The sequence below is a fragment of the Hemicordylus capensis genome, chromosome 16 (assembly GCF_027244095.1).
Source record: "Hemicordylus capensis ecotype Gifberg chromosome 16, rHemCap1.1.pri, whole genome shotgun sequence".
Lineage (NCBI taxonomy): Eukaryota > Metazoa > Chordata > Lepidosauria > Squamata > Cordylidae > Hemicordylus > Hemicordylus capensis.
The window spans coordinates 6905546-6933519 of NC_069672.1; the positions used below are offsets into that span (position 1 = coordinate 6905546).

The 27974-nt window shown below is 50.0% G+C and overlaps 1 protein-coding gene across 1 annotated transcript; it reads right to left on the bottom strand.

Moving 5' to 3' along the window:
- Positions 1-4: 4 nt before the first annotated feature.
- P3H1 (prolyl 3-hydroxylase 1) lies at positions 5-27891 on the bottom strand. The gene is made up of 15 exons (XM_053281508.1): positions 27279-27891; positions 20813-20965; positions 19963-20152; positions 17426-17557; positions 16660-16799; positions 14183-14272; positions 11879-11931; positions 10536-10657; positions 10265-10392; positions 9319-9414; positions 8961-9111; positions 7557-7674; positions 5982-6057; positions 5695-5835; positions 5-776 (listed from the first exon to the last, which is right to left on the bottom strand). The coding sequence occupies exons 1-15, from the start codon at positions 27798-27800 to the stop codon at positions 621-623; spliced, it is 2268 nt and encodes a 755-aa protein (XP_053137483.1). The 5' UTR covers positions 27801-27891; the 3' UTR covers positions 5-620.
- Between the last annotated feature and the right edge of the window lie 83 nt (positions 27892-27974).

The following is a 27974-nucleotide window of genomic DNA, read 5'->3' on the forward strand; positions in this document are numbered from 1 at the left end:
AGCATGGGGGAAAACAATACACTTTGTTTAAAAAAAAAAAAAGAGGGAAGGTTTTATTCCACAATTGCCTGACAGGGAACATGGAGGGGAAAGAGCAGGACAGTGGCATTCAATTTTGAATCCCCTCCTCCCCTCCCTGGTGCTGAGAGGCGCTTACGCCAAGCTTTCCCCGTCATATCCTCACAACAACCCTGTGAGGTGCGCATCATCTGGAGGCGGTGACCAGCCTGTCCTCCAAGGGAGCACGAGGGTTGACACGGGATTTGAATTCAAGACGCCCTGGTCCAAACGCCTGCTACCCAGCGGTCTCTCTCTTCTGGGAGCCATTGGGGACTGGCTTGGCAAAAGCTGAACTGGAGGCGCTTTAGTCCGGAAGCCAGAGAGCCCCAGCAATGACAGCGCTTGCTAGAAGACAGTCATCCGTGGCGTAGCTTCTTGATGAAGTTATGGCCTCCGTCCCCTGGGGGGAAATGGATTGGGGGCAAAGAGAAACAGAAAGCTTGCCCCCCGCCTCCATCCACTAGTCCTGCTGGCCCAGGGCTACCGGGATGCGGTTGTGGTCCTTCTCTTCTGCTCGCCACGCTTCGGGCTGCCTGCTCAGATGTCCAGGATCCCAAATGCTACAGCTCATCCTTCTCGGTGGTGGTGACAGCCTGGTCGGGAGCTCTCGTCGGGCCTGGCACGGGCTGCTGCGTGGCAGGCATCTGCTCCGGGGGCAGCACCACTTCCTCCGTGCTGAATAGCATCCGCACCAGGTCGTCGGCCTGGACCCGCTCCTGCAGAGGGAGTGGAGAGAGCACAGGTTAGGTGCCGGGTTGCGGAAACGCGCTGGGCAGCCGCCAGCATATCCAGTGAGCCAAGCTACACTGCAGGCCTATTATTTAGCTGTTGGACTACAACCCCCATCATCCCCAGGCACAATTTAGTGCACCTAACTGGTGGTACTCCAGATGGGTTTCAAACTCCATCACCCCCAACCACTAAATTGTACCCAACTTGTGGTACTCCAGATGTGGGTGGAACTATAATTCCCATCATCCCCAGCCACAATGTATTGCACCCAACTTGTGGTACTCCAGATGTGGTTGGCACTACAATTCCCATCATCCCCAGCCACAATTTATTGCACTCAACTTGTGGTACTCCAGATGGGTTTCAAACTCCATCACCCCCAACCACTAAATTGTACCCAACTTGTGGTACTCCAGATGTGGGTGGAACTATAATTCCCATCATCCCCAGCCACAATGTATTGCACCCAACTTGTGGTACTCCAGATGTGGTTGGCACTACAATTCCCATCATCCCCAGCCACAATTTATTGCACTCAACTTGTGGTGCTCCAGATGCGGTTGGACTACAACTCCCATCACTCCCAGCCACAATTTATTACACCCAACTTGTGGTACTCCAGATGTGGTTGGAACTACAACTCCCATCATCCCCAGCCACAATTTATTGCACCCAACTTGTGGTACTCCAGGTGCGGTTGGACTACAACTCCCATCATCCCCAGCCACAATTTATTGCACCCAACTTGTGGTATTCCGGATGTGGCTGAACTACAACTCCTATCATCCCCAGGATGATGGGTCTTGTAGTTCAGCAGCATCTGGTTGGAAACCCCTGCTATAATTAGCAGCTGGCATCCGGACGGAATGACTCCTGAGTAGTCCAGTGCCTGAGGATCAGAGGAGGAGGTGGTGGGGGATCATATGGGGCCACAGCTCATGGGCAGAGCATCTGCTTTGCAGACGGAAGGGTTCCTTGGGGACATGGTTGGCAGCATCTCCAAGTAGGCTGGGAGATATTCCACGCAGGAATCTCATGCAGAATCCTTGAGGAAACTGCTGCCAGTCAGAGCAGACAAGACTGCGCTAGACGGAGCGATGGTTTGACTCGGTATTGGGCAGCTTCCTATGTTCCTAAATTAAGTAGTCATTTAGTGTAACTCCACAGAGAACACAACTGAGCACATTAGGCTGGTGGTCAGCTACTGCCTTGATCTCCTGAGCTCAGGGTAGCATAGATGGTTCTTTTTCCTGTCACAACACCCCTGCAAGGTAGGTTAGGTGGAGCGATGTGTGACCAGCCCAGAGTTGCTTCATGAGCATCTCAGATGAGTGGGGCTTTGTACCCGAAAATCCCTAGTCTTACCCAGGTGCTCTAACCACGATGCCAGTCAAATTGCACCTCTGTAACCCTAACCCTAGACGACCTCCTGCAGTACAGGGGAAATACTAGAGACCTACCCTACAGGACTCTTGCAGGCATGGAGGAGAGCTAGTCTTGTGGTAGCAAGCATGACTTGTCCCCTTAGCTAAGCAGGGTCTGCCCTGGTTGCATATGAATGGGAGACTACACGTGTGAAGATATTCCCAGATTGGAATGGAGCTGCTCTGGGAAGAACATCTAGGTTCCAAGTGCCGCTGCCAGTCTGTGAAGACAATACTGAGCTAGATGGACCAATGGTCTGACTCAGTATATGGCAGCTTCCTATGTCCCTATATTGTAGATATACATATAACGTATACCCAACACTGTGAACCCTAAAGAGGACTCAGAAATTGTGGGCAGAGGTCTTAAAACCCCTGTCCTTTCTTCTTCCCTAAAAGTGGCATTACATGGGTGTGTGAAGGATGACGTTAGAACTCATGAATCGAGACTGGTTCTGTCTTTATTTACAGGGGCTAAACATTGCGCTGCTTCCCTTGGGAGATCTTGTATCCCAACCATCTACAGCTGCTAGAAGCATATTTGGAATACCAGCTTGTGAAATTGACATATTAGAAATGAGCACAGGCAAGAGAAGGAGGATACAGACAAATGTGTCCGAAACTGGATTTTGTTTATTGATCAGCGGAAGGCAACATTTACTGATAATATTTATCCACCCTGCTGTCTGAATTTATATAATTTAGATAATGTACTGCTCTATTTAAAAAAACCCCAAAAAAAACCACAAAAAAAAAAACACCATGCATGCTTTTTATAATATGTTTAATTTTCTATCTTTATTGTTCTGTTTATATACCACCTTTCATAAAAGTCATCCCAGGGCGGCAACGACAATAATCTATGAAAATAATCTGAGAACACCCTCAGAAAGACCATAAAGGTAATGGCAAAGTGTGCTGTCAAGTCGATTTCGACTCTTGGCTCCCACAGAGCCCTGTGGTTTTCTTTTGGTAGAATGCAGGAGGGGTTGACCATTGCCTTCTCTCGCCCAGTATGCGATGATGCCTTTTAGCATCTTTCTGTATCGCTGCTGCCCAATATAGTACCAGTGGGGATTCGAACCGGCAACCTTCTGCTTGTTAGTCAAGCATTTTCCCGGCTGCACCACTTAAGGTGGCTTTCCAGAAAGACCATACAGATGCTAAATATTGCTTTTGGAATTTGTTGGCTGCCTAAGAATCTGAGCTTTCATTGACTGATTGTTAGAAGCAAGTTCCTAGTCCTTTAGGAAGTGTGTTTCAGTGTGTGTGAGTAATGTCTCAATGCCAGCTGCAGGGGAGCAACAACAAGAAAGAGGGCATGCCTTCACCTCTTGCCTGTGGGCTTCCCGGAGGCATCTGGTGGGCCCCTGTGGGAAGCAGCATGCTGGACTAGATGAGCCTCAGGCCTGATCCAGCAGGGCTGTTCTTATGCCTGCAAAGATCTCGGATTAATGGTTTGGGCCCGGGATACCTGAGGGACCGCCTGCTCCCAAGGGTTGCTGCCCGCTTGACGAGGTCATCTGAGGGGGCTCTGCTCTGGGTGCCAACAATGAGGGAGACTCGGTTGTCGTGCATGCGGGACAGGGCCTTCTCTGTGGCTGCCCCCAGACTCTGGAATGCTCTCCCGGTGGCTATTCACTCCTCAATCTCCATCACAGCTTTTAGAAAGCATGTTAAATCGTGGCTTTTTACCAGGGCTTTTATGTGATTGTCTCTGCTGCTGCTCTTTGTACTCTGTATTGCTTTTATGCTTTTGTTTTAAATTTTTTAATCAGATTTGTTTTGTATTTTTAGCTTAATATTTTAATTGTGTCTTTTTTACAATTTTGTTTTTAAATTTTGCTGTAAACCGCCTTGGGAATTGTTTTAATGAAAGGTGGTATATAAATGTAACAATAAAATCAATCAATCAATCAATCATAAACAAATAAAGCCAGAGGAGAAGCCAAGTGAGGTTTTGAAAGGTCAGGGTGATGATCACCCATCCAAGCACCTTGTCCTTCCACGTAACAGAAGTGAAATTAATGATGCAAAGCAGGAAAAATGAGAGGAAATGCAGAACAGGTAACAAAGGACAGGTTAGAAGAGGCCTCACAATTTCGGCCCTCCAGTTGTTTTTGGACTACAACTCCCATCACCCCCAGCCTCAGAGGCCAACAGTCAAGGACGATGGGCATTGTCCAACATCTGCAGGAAGGCCAAAGTTGTACAGTCCTGGGTCAGAGGAAGCACACGCTTATCACTTCTGTGTATACGTTATTTATTTTTTTACAGTAAATAGTCAGATTCTGCACTGCCACACCCCTGTAGATTGGGATTAAGTCAAACTAGCCGACCCTGCACAGAGCATCTGTGCGGCGCTTTGGGCCGGCTATTTCCCCCCCCCTCTTCCTCCTGCCCTGGTCTCTCCTCTCTTCCCCTTCCCTCCGGCCCCCGCGCTCGCCAGCCCTTCTCCCCTCCCATTCCTCCCTCCACACAGAGCCACAGCGGGCGGCCAAGAAAAGCCTCGCTGCCGCCGTTTTCCGTCCGCCTGCCGCTGTGGCTTTTCTCTCCCCCCTCCGCCCGCCCACCGCCTTTCTCTCCCCCACCCGCTGCCTGCCGCCGCCGCCTTTCTCTCCCCCACCTGCTGCTGCCTTTCTCTCCCCTGCCTGCTGCTCACCGCCGCTTTTCTCTCCTCCCTCCTCCACCCGCCGGCCGGCCACCACCGGCACTTTCTTCCCCCTCTCCTCCTCTGCCCTCCTCACTTCGGAACTCTCGCAGGTGTCCTGAGAATTCCGCTGCCAAATCCTGGGCACTCATGTCCCAAGAGAATTACATATATGGAAGCCCACTCACTCAGGCCGGGGCTATCCCGCTGCCTCCCAGCCCAGGCTGCAACCGAGACGGCCCCTCCTCACAACGGCTGGGCCAACCGGCGCCCAGCCAATCAGGTGTCCCTCGCCGGCATGCCTTGCCTTGCCACATCCCCACTCTGGATGGCTAAGAGAATTAATTATAAATAAGATAAAATTGGCAGATGTCAAAGCATGGGCTTCCTATAATACACACTTCAGTTGTTGTTGTTGTTGTTATTTACATTTTATATCCCGCTCTTCCTCCAAGGAGCCCAGAGCGGTGTACTACAGACTTCAGTTTCTCCTCACAACAACCCTGTGAAGTAGGTTAGGCTGAGGGAGAAGTGACTGGCCCCGAGTCACCCAGCAAGCCTCATGGCTGAATGGGGATTTGAACTCGGGACTCCCCGGTCCTAGTCCAGCACTCTAACCACTACACCACGCTGGCTCCACGCTGGTTCCAGGAGGAATCAGGCAACTCTGCTTGAATTGCAAGTTTCAGAGCGGGCCGCGGAATCCCCTTTTTTTCTGGTTGCAGAATTGTATGCACTTGCAGAACTTCGTCCCCCTTGACAAGAGGGAAGGAGGAAGAGAAACCAGGGGGAAGGAAAAAGAGCAGCGGGAAGCAGGGCAGTCCTTACCCGTTCGCTGTGGCGAGGGTCCAGGGTGAACCACAAGGCGATGGCACAGCGCTGCCCCTTGGTGACAGCTTTCACTCCGTGGGGGTTTTCGGAGCCCGAGGAGAAGCCCACCGCCCTCCCACACTGGGGCTGCACTTCAGCCTGCGGAGGAGAAGAGGAGGAGCAGATCAGAACGCAGCTGCAGAGATGCCCTATATTCTAGCATAGCCTCCCTCCCCACTCTACAAAGGCAGAACCACACATTCCCAGAAATGCACAGTGGTTGTGCTACATGGCTGTTTACTCACGGTCACAGTTGTGGCATCCAGCTCCGTGAAGTAAAATGATCCTCCTTCAAAATCCCCGTTTAAATAGAGGATGGCACTAAAGGTAGAAGAGAGAGGGGAATGATGGTAACTCTAAAACCACTTCCCCTTTCCATTTTAAAAAAACCCCAAGAGCCAACCAATCATCCCAGCCAGGATTCTAGTCCTCATTGTTGAAGACCATGAAGGAATGAGGCCTGTACCTGCTCTTTTTGTGTTAAAGGGTTCTGTATTGCGTATGTGTCTGCTTTCTCCCTCTGTTATGTGTTTTAGAAGCTGTTGAGGGGTCAAACGTGCACAGTTCCTGATCTATAGTCTGGTTTGGGAAGGAGAAGAGTTGGACAGGTTAAATTCTGGAGCGAAGAGAGGGTTTGATTGGATAGGATGCATTTTAAAATAATGGAGGGAACGTGAGTTGTTTTGATTGGTTGGTTGGGGGGAAAAATTGGAAGGGAAAAAGAGAATATAAGGAGGCTGCCTTCAGCAGAGTTTTAGTGCAGGTTGTTGTCCGCAGCAGAGTCAGAGAGAATCAGAGCTGGAGCCAAGAAGAGCTGCTGGGATTAGAGCTGAGAAATCACTGGGGGAGCTGAGATTCTTTGAAGAACTGAATCAGTCTCAAAGCAGCTGAAGGAACAGTCTTGGATTGAACCCCCAGAACTGGGACAGATTTGCAGGATCAGAGGCTGAGCAAGGGACAAGCCAGGAACATAGGAAGCTGCCATATATTGAGTCAGACCATTGGTCCATCTAGCTCAGTTGTGTCTACACAGATCTGGCAGCGGCTTCTCCAAGGTTGCAGGCAGGAGTCTCTCTCAGCCCTTTCTGGAGATGCTGCCAGGGAGGGAACTTGGAACCTTCTGCTCTTCCCAGAGCGGCTCCATCCCTTAAAGGGAATCTTTTCCAGTGCTCACACATGTAGTCTCCCATTCAATTGCAAACCCAGGTGAACCCTGCTTAGCAAATAAAATTCTTGGTAAGGACTCTGAGTTATGGCTCTGAGTAATAGACTGGATGCATTTTTCTCCTATTTCATTTGTTTCTTATACCGGGCAGCCTCATTGCCTGTGGAACCAACATCTGCGGTTTAATGTATCCGCGGTCGGGGAACTAACACCCGATCTCAGCATACATGAGAAATAAAGGGTAAAAAGGGGTTTAAATCCAGATATTATTGGTCGGGAGTGTGGTGGCTGGAAATGAGGTTATTTCTGGTCGCCATTTTGTCAAAGGGTGAGCTGGTCTTGTGGTAGCCAGCAATGACTTGTCCCCTTTGCTAAGCAGGGTCTGCCCTGGTTGCATATGAATGGGAGACTTGATCTGTGAGCACTGCAAGATACTCCCCTCAGGGGATGGAGCCACTCTGGGAAGAGCAGAAGGTTTCAAGTTCCTTCCCTGGCAGCATCTCCAAGAGAGGGCTGAGAGAGATCCCTGCCTGCAACCTTGGAGAAGCTGCTGCCAGTCTGTGCAGACAATACTGAGCTAGCTAGACCAATGGTCTGACTCAATATATGGCAGCTTCCTAGGTTCCTAAACTCGACAGCACACTTTAGGCATTACCTGTAGTCCCGGAAAGTGTATGCTGGCGGCTCCTTGACACACACCAGGGCCTCGGCATTGAGGATGCAGTTGTCCACATGCACGGGGTGGCTGGGATCCACCCGGTCTTCTTGCTTATCTGCATTGGGGACAGATGGGAGAGTAGAGAAGCATCAGACTTTACAACCTGCAGCCTGCTTGTTTTCTGCCTTTGGGGGTTCCACTACATTGTGTCAATTCATGAATCTCTGTTCATTCGTGAATCTCTGTTCATTTACATTGTTAAAAGTCACAAGCTTCTAGTCCTCATGCTAAGCTTGAAAACCTATGGATAATACTCGGTGAATTCTTTGGAGCCACTGATTGGTGTGTGTGTGTGTGTGTGTGTGTGTGTGTGTGTGTGTGTGTGCGTGTGCGCGGGGGGGGGGGGTGTTATGTCTTTGCTTTGCCCCTTGCGCCATCCCCTGGAACAAAAAGGCACTGCATGCACCAGTAATTTGCTCGTGGCTGTTTCTTTTCCCTCTAAAAACTGGAAACTTGCTTCTCTAGAGGTTGGACTACAACTCACATCATCCACTGCCACCATGGCTGGGAGTGATGGGAGCTGTGGTCTTGCGACATCTGGGCACTCCAGTTTGAGAACCCCTTGATGTCTGTTTTTCCTCCAGCAGCATTTTTATTAGCTAAATTGGTTGCAAAACCAGATATAAGGCCATTAAATCAGATTATTTGGGGGTTAAAACTTGATTTGTATGATAACAAAACAACCAAGAAGCAAGGAGATTGCAACCAGAGGCCAGGGTCAAAACCAGTCAGCAAGGGAAAAACATGCCTCCAAAATGGCTCTTGGAACACTCAAACTGTTCCGAGCTGTCGAAACAACTGGCTTGACCGGTCATTCCGATGGAGTGTTCCGTTCTGAGCTCAGGATGCAAAGAAAATCCCATTCTGTGCACAAACCTAAGGACCAAGGGCCTGACTTTAAAAAAAATTAAAAATGAAATGAAAATTAAAAAAATTGAAATTAAAAGTTATTATGAGAGCTGGTCTTGTGGACGCAAGCATGACTTGTCCCCTTTGCTAAGCAGGGTCCGCCCTGGTTGCCTCTGAATGGGAGACTACATGCATGAGCACCGTAAGAGATTCGCTTTGGAGGGATGGAGCTGCTCTGGGAAGAGCAGAAGGTTCCAAGTTCCCTCCCTGGCAGCATCTCCAGATAGAGCTGAGAGAGATTCCTGCCTGCAACCTTGGAGAAGCTGCTGCCAGTCTGTGTTGACGATACTGAGTTTGATGGACCAGCGGTAGATGGCAGCTTCCTATGCTCCTAAGCTAAACACTAAGAAACCCACCAGATTTCAACGGCCCCAAAGAAACTCCACACAGCCCATGGGACGGGCTGAGGTGCCAGGAGAGAGTCCCACTCACCGTCTATCGCAGTCCGGCACACCAGGTGTGAGTAGGAGAAATAGAGCGGCGTGTCCAGGCGGAAGTAGGACTCCATCACCCGGCGGAGCTTCTCCGTCACGTTGTAGTAGAGGTACGCGCCCTGCATGGGCACCTTGCCTTCCTGGCCCAGCTGCGAAGACGGGGCGAGACGACATTTGGATGGTCAGGCAGGTGCTCCCATCCCCTCCACCACTGCCCCGCTGTGGCCAGCTCCTCAAGGGGAGGAGCTGTGGGGAGAAAGGTGGAGCCTTCCTTCTTTCCACCCCGATGTCCCTCGCTCTGGGCTCCCTCATCCTTCTAGGAGTCTGACCCACTTCCTGGCTCTGCCAAGACCTACCTTGAGGGCTTTGTAGACCGTCACCCCGTAAAAGGTCTCGCTGGGGGTGTGAGGGGAGGTTTTCCCGCGGTAGCCATCCCCACCTGAGGCAGCTGCCTAGGGGAGGGAAAACCACAGATGGATCGCTAAGATCATAGAAAGCTGCCTCCTAAGAAGCAGGGCTCCCGTGGAAAGTTTTAAAGTCTGAACCTGGTCCCAAGCCGTTGAGAGAGATGCAGGGTGCCACTAGATAACGCCTGCTAACTGAGCTGCCTTTTAAAAGTGGTGATTCTCTTATATTTAGCAGGGGGAGAGCAACTGGCCCTATCCGTCCCCAGCACAGCATCTCTCAAGTGGCTTTCGTTGGTGTCTGTCTGAGGCACTGTTCCCTCTAACAGCGATTCCCAGATGTTGTTCACTACAACTCCCAGCATCCCCAGCTGCAGTGGCCTTTGGCTGGGGATTCTGGGAGTTGTAGTCAACAACATCTGGGAATCCCTGTTAGAGGGAACACTGAGGTTTCTTTTTTAGATTGTGAGCCCTTTGGGGACAGGTAACTCCTCTTCCCCCAGCAGCCTCCATATCTCAACCGAGGAAGCAAATCTATCAATATTATTTTTGGGTCCCACAACTGTGCCACGCAGCGAGATCAGAAGCTTGCTGCTGGCAGAAGGACTAATGAAACGCAGCAGCAGAGCTGGCAGAAAAAGTCTCAGGTTCAGTACCTAACCATCTCTGAAGCAAAACATGAGAAGCAGGGTCCGAGAAAGACTGCAGGCTCGACACATCAACACGCTGCTGCCAGTCAGAGTATGTTTCCCCCTCTTTATGCTGCCAGTCAGAGTAGATGGCACACCTTGGGGAGACGCTGCTGCCAGTCAGAGTAGGTGGTGCACACTGGGGAGGCTGCTGCTGCCAGTCAGAGTAGATGGTTCTGCGCTATGAGAGCTGGCGGAGAGCTACTCACGTTGGTCAGCCTCTGCAGAGCCCTGCACTCCTCATCGGAGATGAGTCCATCAACCACCACCCGCTGGGAGCCATTCAGCAGCTTGGAGTTCATGGTCACAGCGAGTCCATCGTAGAGCAAGGGGCCTCCTGTTGGCGGGGAAGAGCAAGGAGTTGGAGAATCTTTTGCCTGGGTGGGATGGAAGAGTCTGAGCCACCAAGTTGTAGGCAGGGGCCCCGACAAAAAGAAAGAAACCCCTCCCCATAGCAAGCATCCCATGCCGCTCTCTCACCCTCCCGCACGAGTCTGCTCATGTCCGTGGAGTCTTTGGTCTTCTCCTCCACCAGGGTCTCGATCTCCTTCATGAGATTGCTGATCTCCTCTGATATGCGGGCCGCGGTCTCGCGCTCCACCCTAGGGGAAAAACAGAGGCAGCTGGGTCAGTCCAGACACAGGGAGGCAGGGAACAAACCCAGGGACAACCCAGGGACTGGCTTGTAGGGATGTGCAAACTGATTCGAATTTGATTCGAATCTGAGTGATTCGAGTGATTCAAATTTGAATCGAATCACCCCTTAAAAGGGCAACATAATTTTTGAAATTCCATTCAGATTTGATCTGAGAGCTGTCTGGCACCATTTTTAAACCATTCAAGCACTCTGATTGGTTTAAAAAGCGGCCAAGCCCAGATCGAATTGTATTTTCAGACCAGATTCGAATTTGATTCGAACTTGAAACGAATTTTCGGAATTTGATTCAAATGAGAAACAAATAAACATGCATTTTGTGCACATCTCTACTGGCTTGTGGCAGAGGAGAGCCTTTGGAGCTACAGATGTGGATTCGAATCTCAGCTCAGGGGAATTTTAAGCAAGTAACTCTGGGGCACAGACGGCAGGATGCGTGTGTGTCCCATTACTCGCCAGGAAAAGCAAGCAGCAAATGAATGTCGCCTTCACAAGATCTTCTTCTGCATTTTGAGATGGTGCATTCCTGGAGCAGAATCCAAAATGTAGAAGCAGTCACATGTTCTAGACTAGGGCGAGGATCGCTCCCCACCATCAGCCCTGCTTTTAGACAATTGCGAAGTGCAGGAACGTCCCGGGACTGTTGCAGGAGCATGCCAGCTTCCCGTTGAGAACGATGTACAGTCATCTCGTACCAATCGCTGTTTTCCCAATCATGGTTTTGAGTACCCGCGACTGGGAAATTGTAACCAGTCTCACCAACTGTGACCCGAGTATCCACGTTTGGTTGGTGAGATCTTTTTGTGATTTGGGGAGGGTTTCCCCCCATGATTTTGGGGGGTCTAGAGGTTCAATCCACTCATTCCTCTTGCTGACCCTGCTGACTCCTTGTGATTTAAAGTGCCTTTGACTGATTTGGGGTGTGTGTGTGTGTGTGTGTGTGTGTGTGTAAAATTCCCAGAGGTTCAATCTGCTCACTCCTCTTGCTGACTCTTGGAGATTTTAAGGTATTTTTTCTTTATTTATTTTTTAGGTATTTTTGTGATCGTTTTTAAAACCAATGGGTAGAATAAAATAATAATAATTAATAATAGATAGCTAGGAATGTGGGGACGCAACATCAACAAAGATTCAGGATCAGATTCAGAAGATTCAGAAGAGCTCTTACTGCTGCTTCTCCCTCAAACGCTTTGGGATTACTTCCTCCGGGGTCCATGTGTCCTTAAAAACAAAGTGGGAACGGGGGGTAAAGTTAGCAAGGGCCTGTAAGTGGCTGGAGTACAACTCCCATCATCCCTTGCCACAATGGCCTTTGGGCACTGCGGCAGGGGGTGATGGGAGTTGTAGTCCAACGATGACTGGGGACGACCTAAGTTGGAGAACCCCTGAATTAAGGTCATGGGCTCCTATAGCACCTTCAATTGGCTCCCTCCCTCTGCCCCATCCCCTCCTAAACCTTTCACAAAGCTGTTAGCTGAATCCCTTGGTCCTCAGCCCCCATCCAAAATGTATTTACTTCTAGAGAATTCAGAGGACCAATCTGCCAGCCTGCAGTGGAAACAAATTCACTTTACAAGAGGATAACATGCTCAGCAATAATCCAGAACAAAGTGCAAGTGATTGGAGCTGAATTTAACATACTGCGTTTGATGCTCGCACTGTATGCCTGCTTTCTGTCTCTGTCAAAATTTACACCGGATGCTCATAAGAATATAAAAAGAGCTCTGATGGATCAGGGCCATCTAGTCCATCTTCCTGCTTCCCAATAGAGGCCTCCGAGAAGCCCACAAGCAGGAGAGGAAGGCAACAGCCTTCCACCGCTGTCATTCCACAATGGTTGGCTGTTCACAGAGAGACTGCCTCTAAACATGGGGGTTCCATTCCTGGCTAGCACATAGCTAGGATGAGCCCGGCTGGCCAAAAGTCCATCAAGTCCAGCATCCCATTTCCCCACACTGGCCTACCCAGATGCCTCTGGGAAGTCCAGAAGCAAGAGAAGAAGGCATGCTCCCTCTCCTGGCCACTGCTCCTCTGCAGGTGACTCCCTGCTAACTTTAGTAAAGAGGCACCTTTAAAAATGGTGATTCTCTTTATTTAGCAGGGGGAGAGTAACTGGCCCTCTCCACCCCCAGCACAGCATCCCTCCAGTGACTGATGCTGGTGTCTATCTTGTGTTTCTTTTTAGATTGTGAGCCCTTTGGGGACACGGATCCATCTTATTTATTTGTTCTTTCTCTGTGTAAACCGCCCTGAGCCATTTTTGGAAGGACGGTATAGAAATTGAATCAATCAATCAATCAATAAAACTGGCTGATGGTGATTTCGGTGGCCCCTATGGCCACCTAATCAGCTGTTGTAAAAAGATCGCACAGACTGACTACAAACAAATGCATGACAAGGTAGCAGGGATGATACACTGGAACATCTGCAAAAAATACAAGCTACCTGTAGCCAAGAATTGGTGGGACCATAAAATTGAAAAAGTTGGAGAAAATGAAGATGTAAAAATATTATGGGACTTCCGACTACAGACAGACAAACATCTGCCACACAATACACCAGATATCACTGTAGTCGAGAAGAAAGAAAAACAAGTTAAAATAATCGACATAGTAATACCAGGTGACAGAAGAAAAAGAAATAGGGGAAAAAATACAAAGATCTGCAAATTGAAATTGAAAGGCTGTGGCAGAAAAAGACCAAAATAATCCCAGTTGTAATTGGCGCCCTGGGTGCAGTTCCAAAAGACCTTGAAGAGCACCTCAACACCATAGGGGCCACAGAAATCACCATCAGCCAATTACAAAAAGCAGCTTTACTGGGAACAGCCTATATTCTGCGATGATATCTATAACAGCAACAACATGGACAATAAAATTCAGCCATCCCAGGTCCTTGGAAAGGACTCGATGTCTGGATAAAACAAACCAGTCAATAACACCTGTCTGACTGTGTAAACAAAAATAATGATAATAAATAAAAATAATAATGCTGGTTTTGAACCTGCAACAGCTCTCTCTTCCATGAGAATCTGCCCTTTGCGACTTCCCTGGAGAAGACCACACACACACACACACACACACACACACACACACACACACCATTCCCGGAACGGCCAAGCGGCATTTCCTGCATAGGCTTCAGGAAGAGCTGGTCTTGTGGAAGCAAGCATGAATTGTCTCCTTTGCTAAGCAGGTCTGCCTTGGTTTGCATTTGAATGGTAGACTATATGTGAGCACTGTAAGATACTCCCCTTAGGGGATGGGGCTGCTCTGGGAAGAGCATCTATATGCTCGCATGCAGATGGTTCCAAGTTCCCTCCCTGGGATCTCCAAGAGAGGGCTGAGAGAGACTCCTGCCTGCAACCTTGGAGAAGCCGCTGCCAGCCTGGGTTGACAATACTGAGCTAGATGGACCAAGGGTCTGACTCAGTATAAGGCAGCTTCTGATGTTCCTATGAATCTTTGCTTACCGGGTCCACGAAGGGGATCCCAAAGACATCGTAGGCGAAGAAAAGCAACTCTTTCTCCAGGAGGCTGCGCCGCCGATTAGTCTGGACATTCTGCGTGGGTGTGAAAAGATGCCAGAGGTTAGAGCACGCAAACCACATCAAGCCATATCTTGGTCTGAACCCTCCAAATTTAGACCATATGAATCAGCCACAGCCCTCTGATCTCCAACAAGGCTTGGCTCTTTTACTTGGGTTCCTTCTTGGTTACTGCATGTTTGATTGTTTTTACTGTGTGCTGCTGCTACTGCGAATATTTATATACAGAAGAACCTTGTTATTTTCAGAACCACTATTTGCGGTTCTGTGTATCCAAAGGGTGTCTAATAGACACCCGTTTCCAGTATCCGCGGATACTACTGGGTTAAAACCCATGTATCCGCGGTTCCTAGAGGGCCGTAAGTGACTGCGGAGGTTACTTCTGGCCGCCATTTTGTCTAGAGATGCCCAGGAGGAAACAGGAAGAGCCATTTTGTGGCTCATTTCTTGGGGAAAACCCCAGACTTTCCCTCACAATTTTTTACAGTTTGCGGGGGCATTTTGTCCTTTGGGGGGACAATCCTAGGCACATGGGGGACCCGTTTCACCCTGGAACCTAATCCTACTTTCTCCATACCCCTAATCTGTGTTCCCTCTAACAGCAATTCCCAGATGTTCTTGACTACAGCTCCCAGAATCCCGAAGCAAAAGCCACTGCAGCTGGGGATTCTGGGAGTTGAAGTCAAGAACATCTGGGAATACCTGTCAGAGGGAACACTGCCCCTAATGCAGGGCTGCTCAGCTTTGGCCCTCCTGCAGATGTTGGCCTACAACTCCCATAATCCCTGGCTATTGGCCACTGCAGCTGGGAATTATGGGAGTTGTCGTCCAAAAACAGCTGGGGGGCCTAGGTTGAGCAGGCCTGCCCTAATGCCTTGTTACTTGTGCTAGTAGGCAAGGAACGGAACTCCCATGGGTAACGAGGTCCTCCTGTACTGCTCTTCAACCAAAGTTCTCTAAGTCAGGGATTCTCAACGTTGGGTCCTCAGATGTTATTGAACTTCCATAACCAAAGACCACTGGGGCTGGGGATTACGGGAGCTGAAGTCCAATAACATCTGGGGACCCAACGCTGAGAATCCCTGCTCTAAGCAGGGTTACATAGGCCGGGTTCAGATGTAATATGAAACCGGAGGTCCCTTCACCTCCGATTTCGCTAACCGAATGTCTATGCTGGCCTTGGGCCAAAATAAACAAATATACTGAATGTCTGAATGCAGTGAACTAAAGAAATAAATGGACTGGCCGTTCCCCTCCCCAAACTCCATTTGTCAGCATCGCTTGTCTCCAAGTTTCCTCGTCCCAACCTACGGTTTGGTGCAGCCAGCGTTACATCCGAACGCTGACGCCACTATTAGCCTTCTCCACAACTGGAGATGAGAGAGGAAGCTCCTCCCTCGCTCTGGCTGCTATTGGCTGTGCAGGCTGTCTTTCAGGAAAGGAAGCCCGAACAGCCAGCTCCCCCACCTTTCACCAACTACAGATGTGCATGAGCCAGTTTGGAGGTCCTTTTCCAGACCTCCGAACCGGACCAGTGGTTGAGCCGGTTTGGTGGTGGCGGTGGGGAGGCTACCTTTAAAGGACTAGGCGGGTGCTCTTAGGCCCACCCCTCTACACCCGTTGGGCACTTCCGGTTTGACGCTGACCCAGCTCAGCCCAGCTGGTTCACGCTCATCCCTATCTCCAACATCTGAATACAGATGGGAGAGAGGGAGACCTGTGGTTCTGTGTTATGTCTGAACTGGGCCATATAAAAACAATGGATAGTTCACTGATCGAGAGGGCTTGCGATCTAAAACAATTCACGAGTTAGACACCAGTGAGGGATGCTGGACGGGGCCGAACTTGGACAGCTGCTCTCCTCCTGCTAAATGGAAGAGAATCAAAAGGGGCCTCTTTGCTCAGTTAGAAGGGATAATGTATGCTACATAGGAAGCTGCCATATACCGAGTCAGACTATTGGTCCATTTAGCTCAGTATTGTCTACACAGACTGGCAGTCGCATCTCCAAGGCTGCAGACAGGAGTCTCTCTCGGCCCGATCTTGGAGATGCTGCCAGGGAGGGAACTGGGAACCTTCTGCAGGCAAGCAGGAAGATGCTCTTCCCAGAGCGGCTACATTTTCTACTGCTTTACTGTTTGCTTGTTTTAAATCTCGAGACATAGATACTCTGGTTTTTAATATCTGGGACCTTCTGCATGCAAAACAGGTGCTCTACCACTTAGCTATGGACCCATCCGCCAAAACAGAACCACAGTATGTGGAAACCATGGCTCATAAAGCATGGGGACGAGGCCGTGGCTTCGTGGCAGAACACCTCCTTAGCATGCAGAAGTGATGGAGGGTCTGACTTGGTAGATAGCAGCTTCTGACATTGGGAAACCGGGAAGGTGGACACTCACCTCTCTGGGTTCTACAGGTCCGGCTAGGTTTTCCCCCAGCACAGCGATGTAGTAAGCCAGGTTCTGTTTCATCACCTCATCATTCGGGAAGAAGAGCAAATATGTCTTGGCACATTCAATGGCCTTCTCGTAATTGCCGCCTGCAAAGCAAAGAGCGGCCCATCTGGTCCCCATGCAAGGCTTTAGCGGAGGCGCAGACCTAGATATGGTAGCTGAGCATTTCCAGATCTCTGTCCCAGAACTGGATCCTTCACACCCTTCCTTGGAGAATTCGTTCACACCAGCATGGGGAGCAGAATCTCACTCAGTGCGCCATGGACAGGGACTCATTCGCCAGTGTTCCCTCCAACAGGGATTCCCAGATGTTGTGGACTACAACTCCCAGAATTCCCAAGCAAAAGCCATTGCAGCTGGGGATTCTGGGAGTTGTAGTCCACAACGTCTGGGAATCCCTGTTAGAGGGAACACTGTCACTCGCTCTACAGGCATTTTGTCTGGAGGCTGAAGGACCCAACCACGATCACGCATGAAACATTCAGTCCATGAAACGGTCCTACAGATTTTGGCCATCGATACAATCTCTGGGCATGAACTCACACAGTGAGGAGAGCTGGTCTTGTGGAAGCAAGCAGGAATTGTCCCCCTTGCTAAGCAGGGTCCACCCTGGTTTGCATCTGAATGGGAGACGACGTGTGAGAGCACTGCAAGATATTCCTCTGCGCACAGGGTTAAAAAAAATGTACCACTTGCCTCCTCCCTGACTTACTGTTGTAGTAAGCAAACTGCAGGTAGTTGAAATGCGACGGGAGGAAATCTTCGATGGGTTTGTCCCGCCCAGGCTGAGATGCAAGTTCGCTCGCACAGCTCTGCTTACAACTTAGCACCTGCATGTAATGATCTGGTGAGGGGGAGAAAGTAGGGTTTTATTAGAGCAAGAGTTCCCAAGAGTACAGGTGGCCCTAATTATTCATTCATTCATTCATTCATTCAAGATATTTATAAACTTCTCAAAACCTGTGTCTCTGGGCACGGGAAAACAACAGGAAAAACAACACAAATTAAACAAACCCAAAAATGATTAAAACATTAAAATCATTTAAAAACCTGATTAAAGATTAAAAACTACTAAAACTAGAAATCTCTAATTATTGCCCCATCTCTAGCAACTTTTAAAAAGGCACCAAAGGCACATTTATTCACCCAGGCTTTTAATTAGATGTATAGTTTTAAATAATTTCAATTCTGGGTTTTAAATGTTTTTAATCTTTTAAAGGATTTTAATAAGAATTGTAATTGTAAACCACCCAGAGACGCAGGTTTGGGGCAGTATAGAAATATTTTGAATAAATAAAAATAATAAATAATTAAAAGCCTGGGTGAACAAATGTGTCTTCAGCGCCTTTTTAAAAGCTGCCAGAGATGGGGAGGCTCTTATCTCAACAGGAAGGGCATTCCAATGCCCAGGGGTAGCAATGGAGAAGGCCTGTCCCTGAGTAGCCACCAAACGAGCTGGTGGCAACCGTAGATGAACCTCTCTGGATGATCGTAATGTGCGATGGGGCTCAGGGCGAAAAAGATGTTCTCATTATTTGCGGGGGTTCCGTTCCTGCCAATTGGCGTGAATACGGAAACCATGAAAATGAAACCTTGAGTCAATGGGCATGGGGGTCGAGGTGGTTTCCTTGCTCTGAAAAAAACAAAAAACGCAAAGAAAGCAGGGAGGGGGACAGAAATTAGGGCAGGAAAACACAGTACATTGCTCTCCAGGTCTCCAGGAATGCCCCCTCTCCATCCTCTTATTTCTCATTTTAATTTTAAAAACCAAAAATTAACCACAAAATGGCTCTGAACGTCAAAATGGCACCCAGAAATGACATCGAAGTCATTTCTGGCCATTCAGGAAACATAGAGAGGTAAAAATGGCCTATATTAGATAAAGAAACTGGGTCTCTAAGACCCATCGGTGGATACGTGAAACTGCGATCCATGAATAACGAGGGAGGAGAGCTGGTCTTGTGGCAGCAAGCACGACTTGTACCCTTAGCTAAGCAGGGTCCACCCTGGTTGCATATGAATGGGAGACTTGATGTGTGAGCACTGCAAGATATTCCCCTTAGGGGATGGAGCCGATCTGGGAAGAGCAGAAGGTTCCAAGTTTCCTCCCTGTCTTCTCCAAGGTAGGTCTGAGAAAGATTCCTGACTGCAGCCTTGGAGAAGCTGCTGCCACTCTGTGTAGACAGTACTGAGTTAGGTGGACCAATGGTCTGACTCAGTATATGGCAGCTTCCTATGTCTCCTGTACTAGTACCCCTAGGGGTACTTGAAGGGCTCCCCGGGGGTCCTGAGAGCCCTCCGGACTCCCCAGCTATGCTGTTTACTAGCCCTCTGAGGATCACCGGCTTGAAGATCAGCAATGTGTCCACTGCAGAAGGGGAGGGAGGAGGGTGTTCCTGACTGGAGAGGAGAGCTGGTCTTGTGGTAGCAAGCATGACTTGTCCCCATAGCTAAGCAGGGTCTGCCCTGCCCTCCATATGAATGGGAGACTTGATGTATGAGTACTGCAAGATATTCCCCTCAGGAGATGGAGCCGCTCTGGGAAGAGCAGAAGGTTTCAAGTTCCCTCCCTGGCTTCTCCAAGATAGGGCTGAGAGAGATTCCTGCCTGCAACCTTGGAGAAGCCGCTGCCAATCTGTGAAGACAATACTGAGCTTGATAGACCAATGGTCTGACTCAGTATATGGCAGCTTCCTATGTTCCTATGACTGGCTGGCAACGGGCTGAAGCTCAGTGGACTCCGCCCCTCAGTCTGATTGACCAATGGTCTGACTCGGTAGAAGGCAACTTCCTAGGTCCCTAAACCCTGAAAAGCCGCTTCCAGTCAGCAGCTGACATCCACACTAACCTTGCACAAGAGCAACGAACAAAGAGGCGCCCATGAAAGAAGGGCACGTCACTGGGCTAATGCTCAAGGTTGTGCAACCTCTTGCACAGCAACACAAGAAGCTGCCATCTGCTGAGTCAGACTCTCGGTCTAACTAGATCCTCATCTTCTGCTCTGACCGGCGGCGGCTTTCCTGACACGAAGGTCCTTTCAGAGGCTCCTGGGGACTGAACCTAGGACCTCCTGAATGCAAAGCAGATGCTCTTCCACCTCCTTCTTCCCCAAGGTCCTGTCGGAAGTGGTACAGTCCTGTCAGACTGCTGGAGCGGTACAGTCCTTTCAGCTTCCAGACCCTTTCTAAAAAATGTCCTTCTTCCCTTCACAGTGCCCCACACATCAAGCCCCACTGACAACACACTCACCGATGATAGCTTGGAAAAGGTCCGCATTGTATTCCAGGTAGTTGTAGCCTTCGTGATCGTACGCTCCCTCGCAGAGGGTCCGGCACTCCGTATCAGCTACCCAGTATGCCTCCAGCGCCTTTTCCAGGTGCAAAATGGCCGCCTGGGGGTTCTCCTCCGTGTAGTAGTTCACGCCCAGACGGAATTCTTGCTACAAAAGCGAAAAAGGGAAGGAAACGAGATGAATAAAAATATTTATATACCGCTTTGTCCACAAAAGTTCCCAAAGCGATTTACAGAGATATAAATAAATAAATAAATAAATAAATAGGAAAAAATAAAAATAAAATACCACTTAACGCACACATTGAGAAGCAAAGGTGACATATCTGGAAGGGTTTGTTTGAGGGTGCGTTTGTGTGACAGAAGGTTATACTTCCCGTTGACCTACAGAAACCAAATTTTGCATATCCTGTCACTGAAATTAGGTGAATGAAAGATGATTTACACCAGAATATGCTGGGGGGAAATGATTTAATTTTTTGTGGGGTTTGGGGTTGTTGGTTTTTTTTGGAAGCAATTGTGATGAATTGCTACTAGCCGACCCGGCACAGAGCATCTGTGCGCTATTTGGGGCAGGCCAGCATTTTCGTGCAGCCCCTGCGGCTTCCATCCGGGCTTTTTCTCGGGGCCCATAGCTTTCTCTCCCCCACTAGCTGCTGGTTTCTCCTCCCGCCAGCTGCAACTTTCTCTGCCCCCGCCCACCACTTTATCTTGACCACCGGCGCATTTTATCCCCCGCTTCTCTCACCCACGGCCGCCCGGAGGAACAAAACCCTGGGGGAATCAGGGCAGCAAACCATTTCCTTACCATATGTGGCTTGGCCTCCAAGTCCACAAAGTCGGAGTCCTTGACCCCAGCCATCATCTGGTAATACTCCAGGTTCTGCCTCATCTCCATATGGTTGGGATTGGCCACAAAGAAGGTGTGGGCAGCAGCCACGGCCTTGTCGAGCTTGTTGATCTGTGCAGGGAGAGAAGCACAAAAGATGGAAGGGTAAGAAAAAAGAATGAGTCAGAAAAGACACTGTATGGACACAGGTAGAGTTCTGCTGGATCAGACTGAATCTCCACCTAGTCCTTCATCATGTTTCCAACAGCAGCCAAAGAGCCATAGGACGCTGCTGCATACTGAGTCAGACCCTCGGTCCATTTAGTTCAGTACTGTCTGCCCAGACTGGCAGTGGCTCTCTCAGGTTTCAGACAGGAGTCTCTCCCAGCCCTACCTGGAGATGCTGCCGGGGACTGAACCTGGGAGGGACCTTCTGCGTGCAAAGCAGATGCTCTACTACTGAAATACAACCCCACCCACTAAGGGGAATATCTGAAAGCTCTCATGTATTGCCACCCATCCAAATGAAAATCGGGGCGGGGGGGCGGGGGGGGGAGACACCTGCTTAGTAGAGGTGACAATTCATGCTCGGTAACCTAAGGCCAGCTCTCCTCTCCCAGAGCTGCTTTCCTCTTCTTTGCCCCCAAGGAATTCACAAACAGGTCACAAAGATAATAGCCCTCCCCTGTTTATCTCCCAGCAACTGGTATGCAGAGGTAGACTGCTCCTGGGCATGGGTGCTCCACTTAGCTATCATGACTCAGTGTCAGAGAGAGATGGCTCCTTCATCCGTTTCTTCATTCTCCTTTTAATGCCTCACAGCATGGCCTCTCAGCCTCTGCTAACCGAGCAAAGAGGCCCCCTTTGAAGTAGTGATTCTCTCATATTTAGCAGGGGGAGAGCAACTGGCCCTCTCCATCCCCAACACAGCATCCCTCCAGTGGCTGCTGTTGGTGTCTATTTTACGTTTCTTTTTATATTGAGAGCCCTTTGGGGACAGAGAATCATCTCATGTACTATCTATTTATCTTCCTCTGTATACCACTTTGCAAACTTTTGTTGCAAAGCAGTATTTAATATTGGTCGTGGTAGTGGTCCCCAGACTTGGGTCCCCAGATGTTGCTGGACTACCACTCCCATCATCCCCTGCCATACTGATTTTACCAAATTGGGTTAGTCAGCCTGGAGCGGAGTGGGGGGTGGGGGGGCTAAGTTGAGCAGGCCTGGCCTAGAGTCCATGTTTTAGAAATACCGCATTTCTGTGTGACAAAGGCACTAATGGTTTTTTTGTTTTTTTTTTAAACCAAAGTGGTGGGGATAGGAGGAGAATCCCACCCTTGCCCTTTCTTTTCAATATATAAAACACTCATCTGGTAGGAGAGAAAAAGGGGCTATCCCACTGTGAGAGCTGGTCTTGTGCTAGCAAGCATGAATCGTCCCCTTTGCTAAGCAAGATCTGCCCTGGTTTGCATTTGAATGGGAGACTACATGAGTGAGCCCTGGAAGAGATTCCCCTCAAGGGATGGAGCCGCTCTGGGAAGAGTGCCTGCATGCCGGCATGTAGAAGTTCCCAAGTTCCCTCCCTGGCATCTCCAATAAGGCTGAGAGAGACTCTTGCCTGCAACCTTAGAGAAGCCGCTGCCAGTCAGTGTAGACCAGGCCTGCTCAACTTTGGCCCCCACCATCTGTTTTTGGACTGCAACTCCCATCATCCTCAGCCACAGTGGCCAATAGCCAGAGATTAATGGGAGTTGCAGGCCAACATCTGCAGGAGGGCTGAAGCCGAGCAGCTCTTGTGTAGACAATACTGAGCTAGATGAACCAAGGGTCTGCCTCGCTATAAGGCAGGGTCCTTTGTCCCTATGGCTCTGACCGTTAGGGAACACTACCAGCACCCCACTGACCAATACTTTCACCTTGTCAAGAGGCCTTAAGATCTGCCATCCCACAATCGTAAAACACCTAAAGACCTTCTGTTTAATTATGTTTTAATTCTGTACACTGTTATAAAACCCAAACACATTTCAAAAATGGTTTGAATGTGTGGAGTTAGAAGAAGAAGAAGAAGAAGAAGAAGAAGAAGAAGAAGAAGAAGAAGAAGAAGAAGAAGAAGAAGAAGAAGAAGAAGACGACGACTCCAGATCTGTTTGCCAGGCAAATAAACATTCAAAAACAAATAGACCGCCTTGAGATTTTTATACTAGGCGGTATATAAATTCATTCATTCATTCAATCAATCAGTCAGTCAGTCAGTCAATCAAGAATCAATCGAGGCTTCTACATGAAATAATCTATCTGCCATTTTGCACCTCTGGAAATGCCAAAATAACATTGGCAGCAAAATAGGGATGGGCCTGTCGCTCAGGACCAATCCTTGACAGCATCTCCTGGTAGGGCTGGGGAGAACCCAGGCAGAGGGGTTCTCGGACCAGCAGTAGCCTTCCAGGGTTTTATACTGGGGTTCAGTGTTCCCTCTAGGAGGGATTCCCAGCTGTTGTTGACTACAACTCCCATAATCCTCAAGCAAAGGCTATTGCAGTTGGGGGTTCTGGGAGTTGTAGTCAACAACACCTGGGAATCCCTCCTAGAGGGAACACTGAACCCCAGTATAAAACCCTGGAAGGCTACTGCCGGTCCGAGCAGGCAATACTGAGCTAGAGGGACCAAGGGTCTGACTCAGTAGGCGGCAGCTTCCGATGGTCCAAAAAGGCACGCCAGGCAGAAAACGTGGCTGTCTTTAAGAAGGAACAGAGCTTAGTAACCGGGCGGGAGAGGCCGGATTCCTCCTCTTGCTTCCTAGACTGCGGTTTTGAAAATCGGCACTACAACCTCAGAGAGGAGTTTCGGCTCTCGCCAGCCCCTCCGCCCTCAGCCTTTGGAATGAGAAATGGAGCAGCCCCCTTTTCGCTACGTGGCATTGCCCCTCCTGAGGGTGGGAGGAAGGGATGGAGGGAGGCTGGGCTTGTGGGGGGAGCAGGGATTCATTTCTGAGTGGCTAGTTTGAACATGTGGCAAAAAAAAAAGTGCAAAAACTAGGAGACAGAAATGGCCGAGTCCATACAAAGAACCACAAACTTCTCCATCGGGAACTGCTTTTGTTCCCTCTTCAGGCCTTCTACCAGGCCGTTAATAACTGCAAAACAGCCTCCGTTTTTTCCGGTTAACGCTGCATGAATTCGGGATTGATCATCGATTCCCAGCGGCGGATTGCGTGATCTGGAGAAGGATGGACCCAGAGCAAAGATCCTGCATCTGGGAATCCAGAAGGCATCAAGGATCATAGTGGAGGGAAAGGAAAAGCTCTGGACGCTGGCAAAACCTGAAAAACTGCCATGTGGGTCTATTAATACCTAGGCCTAGGGTATTGTTGCCCCACAGGGGAGAGAGAACCTACTTTCCGGTGTGGCGTGGTATAGTGGTTAGAGCATAGGAGTAGGATCGGGGAGATCTGAGTTCAAATCCCCATTCATCCATGAAACTCACTGGGTGACTCTGGGCCAGTCATGTATCTCTCAGTCTAACCTACCTCACAGGGTTGTTGTGAGGGTAAACATAGCCATGTACACCATGCTCTGGGCTTCTTGGAGGAAGAGTGGGATATAAATGTTAAAAAAAAAAAAAGATTCTTCCTATGTGGGGCTGCTAAATCTTCTCGAAGATGGGTTATTTGTCTCTCTCTCCAACTGGCTATCCGCTAACCCACAACTAGTGTTTTCCTGTTTTCGATAAATATTTGTATATTTGTTTTTGAATGTTTATTTGTCTGGCAAACGGATCTGGGGTCTTAAAAACAAAACAAAAAACCAACTCCACACATTCAAATCGTTTTTGAAATGTGTTTGGGTTTAAGAACAGTCTTGGATGGGAATATGGATCCAGTCTTGGACAGGAATATTACCTGGAATTCACATGCAGCATCCAGGTGATTCAACAAGAGACTACACAACATCACCCCTCCTGCAGATGTTGGGCTACAACTCTCATCATCCTTGCCGCGGTGGCTGGGGATGATGGGAGTTGTGGTCCAGAACCAGCAGGAGGGCGAAAGCTGTGCAGCCCTGAGCTTCACCGATAGCTGCATTCAGGCACCTGATTTGCACTCAGCACAAATCCTTTCTGTTCTGTATTCATTCCCCCTTCTTTCTTGCTTCTAAATTTGTTTCTACAATTATATGGCTTGATTCCCCACCACCCTGACTACATTCTGTCAATGCCCTCTCTTATCAGAGACCAGACACCCAATTGAGCATGCTGCCTCCGACAGAGGACAGCAATATGCACAGTGAAGACAGCCTCCTCCCACCCCCAACCCCAGCACAAAAGCATAGGTAGACTGTTCTGAACCTAGAAGTTCTATTTTGGTTATCATAGCGAATGAATCTGAACTAATGTTTGGTTTGTTGTGAATTTCCTGTCTGCCAGACTCATCCATAAAGGCTTCTCCTGTCACGAAAATGGTGTTAAATCTTTAAGGCCACACAACAGTTTTTGACACAGAAGATGAACAGCTCTCCTAGGGAGGAGAGCTGGTCTTGTGGTAGCAAGCATGACTTGTCCCCTTAGCTAAGGAGGGTCCGCCCTGGTTGCATTTGAATGGGAGACTAGAAGTGTGAGCAGCACTGGAAGAGATTCCCCTCAGAGGATGAGGCTGCGCTGGGAAGAGCATCGAGGTTCCCAGTTCCCTCCCTGGCAGCATCTCCAGGATAGGGCTGGGAGAGATTCCTGCCTGCAACCTTGGAGGAGCCGCTGCCAGTCTGGGTAGACAATGCTGAGCTAGATGGACCTATGCTCTGATTCAGTATATGGCAGCTATGTTCCTATGAACAGCTATCCCTGTTACTACTGACATGTGTGTGGGTGAGCCTTGTTGTGGACTAGTAGCTTATCCACGCTCATTTACAGGCTGCAGCGAAGTATGGAAGTTCTCTAATCCTGTGGGGACAGTAAGCTACCTTTCTTCTTTTCTTCTTTTTTTTTGGGGGGGGGAGGGGGAAGCGACACAGAACCATTATGATCAATGCCTACTGCACAATAAACGACTCAATCCAGTAGTCCTCAAGAAATCCACCATATATACAGTCACTCAGGGACTGCAAGGTTCTTCTACCTTGCACGTTTCTCTCTGAAGACAAAAAGTGTTATAAAGAGTTCACCGGGTTTTACAATAAAGGTCTTCTGAGGAATCTGAGGTGTTTAGGGGCCCTGAAACTGAGTGGTTTTCTAGGCAATGAAACCCTATCCATTCCTATGTGGATGTAACGCCTTTTGTGTTAAATGGGGTTCACTCCCTATGGATTGTGGATTGGCATTGCAGACTGACAGCAGAATCCTGTGGGCCTCGATTCAATAGTAAGGCTAAAGTTAAGTCTTAGCGTGAGCATATGAAGCTGCTTTCCGAGTCAGACCCTTGGCCCACCTCACTCAGCATGGTCTACTCAGGCTGGCAGCAGTCCTCCAGGGTTTCAGGCAGGAGTGATTCTGCCAGGGAGCAAACCTGGGGCCTTCTGCATGCAAATCAGGTGCTGTGCCGGTGAGCTGAGAAGGCTCCTGACAAACAGATGCTTCTGCTAAACGGAGTCAGACCCTTGGTCTATCTACTTCAGTATTGTCTGCTACGACTGGCAGCAGGTTCTCCAAGGTTTCAGGCAGGGGTCTCTCCCAGCCTCAACCTGGAGATGTTGCCAGGGTGTAAACTTGGGGCCTTCTGCATGCAAGCAGATAACTCTTCCACAGAGCTATGGCCCCATCCCCTAAGGGGATATCTTACAGTACTCACACGTCGTCTCCCATCCAAATGCAAACCAAGGCAACCCCTACTTAGCATAGGGGACCATTTATGCTTGCGACTGCAAGATCAGCTTTTCTTTCCAGAAAACCCCCAATGCACCAGAGCCCACCCACCCATGATGATCCCAAAGCATCAAAAGAGGGGGGGAGGAGGAGAGAAGAATAGCTCTCCCCCTCTTTCTCCTCCGCCCCCAGGTCAAATAGGGAGTGAACCTGGAACCTTCTGCATGCAAGCAGATGCTCTGTTCCGATGGAACCATGATCTCTTCTCCTAAGTCCGGGTTTCTTCACCTCCCTACAACTACAACTCCCATCATCCCCAGCCACAATGGCCATGTCTGGGAATGATGGCAGTCAAACATCTGGACTACACACAGTGCCTCCCATACAAATGCAAACCAAGGCAGATCCTGCTTAGCAAAGGGGGCATTCACTGCCGCTTGGAGCAGCATTTCGTGCCAGCGATGGGCCCGATCCACCAGAGCCTTCCCCTCCCCCACGAGCATCAGAAGAGGAGGGGCGAGGAAGGAGAGGAGGAAGAGGAGGAAGACGGAGAGGAGGAGGAAGATGGAGGAGGAAGAAGAGGAAGATGGAGAGGAGGAGGAAGAAGAGGAAGAGGAAGAGATCGCCCCCCTGCTTCCTCCCCCAGCCCACCCACCTTGAAATAGGCCACTTGGAGATAGTTGTAGGGGCTGCGCTTGCGGAACTCGAGCTCGGTCTCCTCGCCCAGCTGGTCCCGGGTCAGGCCGTCGGGGAGGCAGCGGCGGAGGCAGGCGGCGCGGCGGAGGACCTTCCCGAAGAAGCGGAGGTCGTCGACAGGGCGGTGGAGCTCGCGGGCCGGGGGAGAGGGCGGCTGCCGGGAGCGCTCCGTCGGGGCCGGCCAGGCCTCCTCCTCTTCCCCGCCGCCGCCGCCCTCGAGGGTGCTGCGGTTGGCAGCGGCGGCACAGCGCAGGCGGCACTGGACGAGGCGCGCCCGGTGCGCCTCCCGCGCCCGCAGCGCCCGCTCCATCTGCAGGATGACGGCGCGCCAGTCGCCCCGCGCGTACGCCTCCGCGCCCGCCGCCAGCAGCGCGTCGGCGGGCGCCCCCGAGGCCGGCTCCGTCTCGCTCCCCACGGCGCGGCTGGGCTGCCCGGCCAGAAGCAGCAGCAGCAGCAGCGGACAGAGCCGTCGGGGCGCCATCGTGGATGCTGGCCGGCCGCGAAGGGGCGGGCAGCTCGCTGGCCGAGCCCCCGTGCGCGGAGGGCCCGCCCCTCGGCCCCAGGCCGCTCGGCTCGACGTCACTCCCCCCCGCCCCCCGACGGTCGGGACTCCGCCTGCTCGGATGAACGGAACGGAGAGGGTGCACGTTTTGGA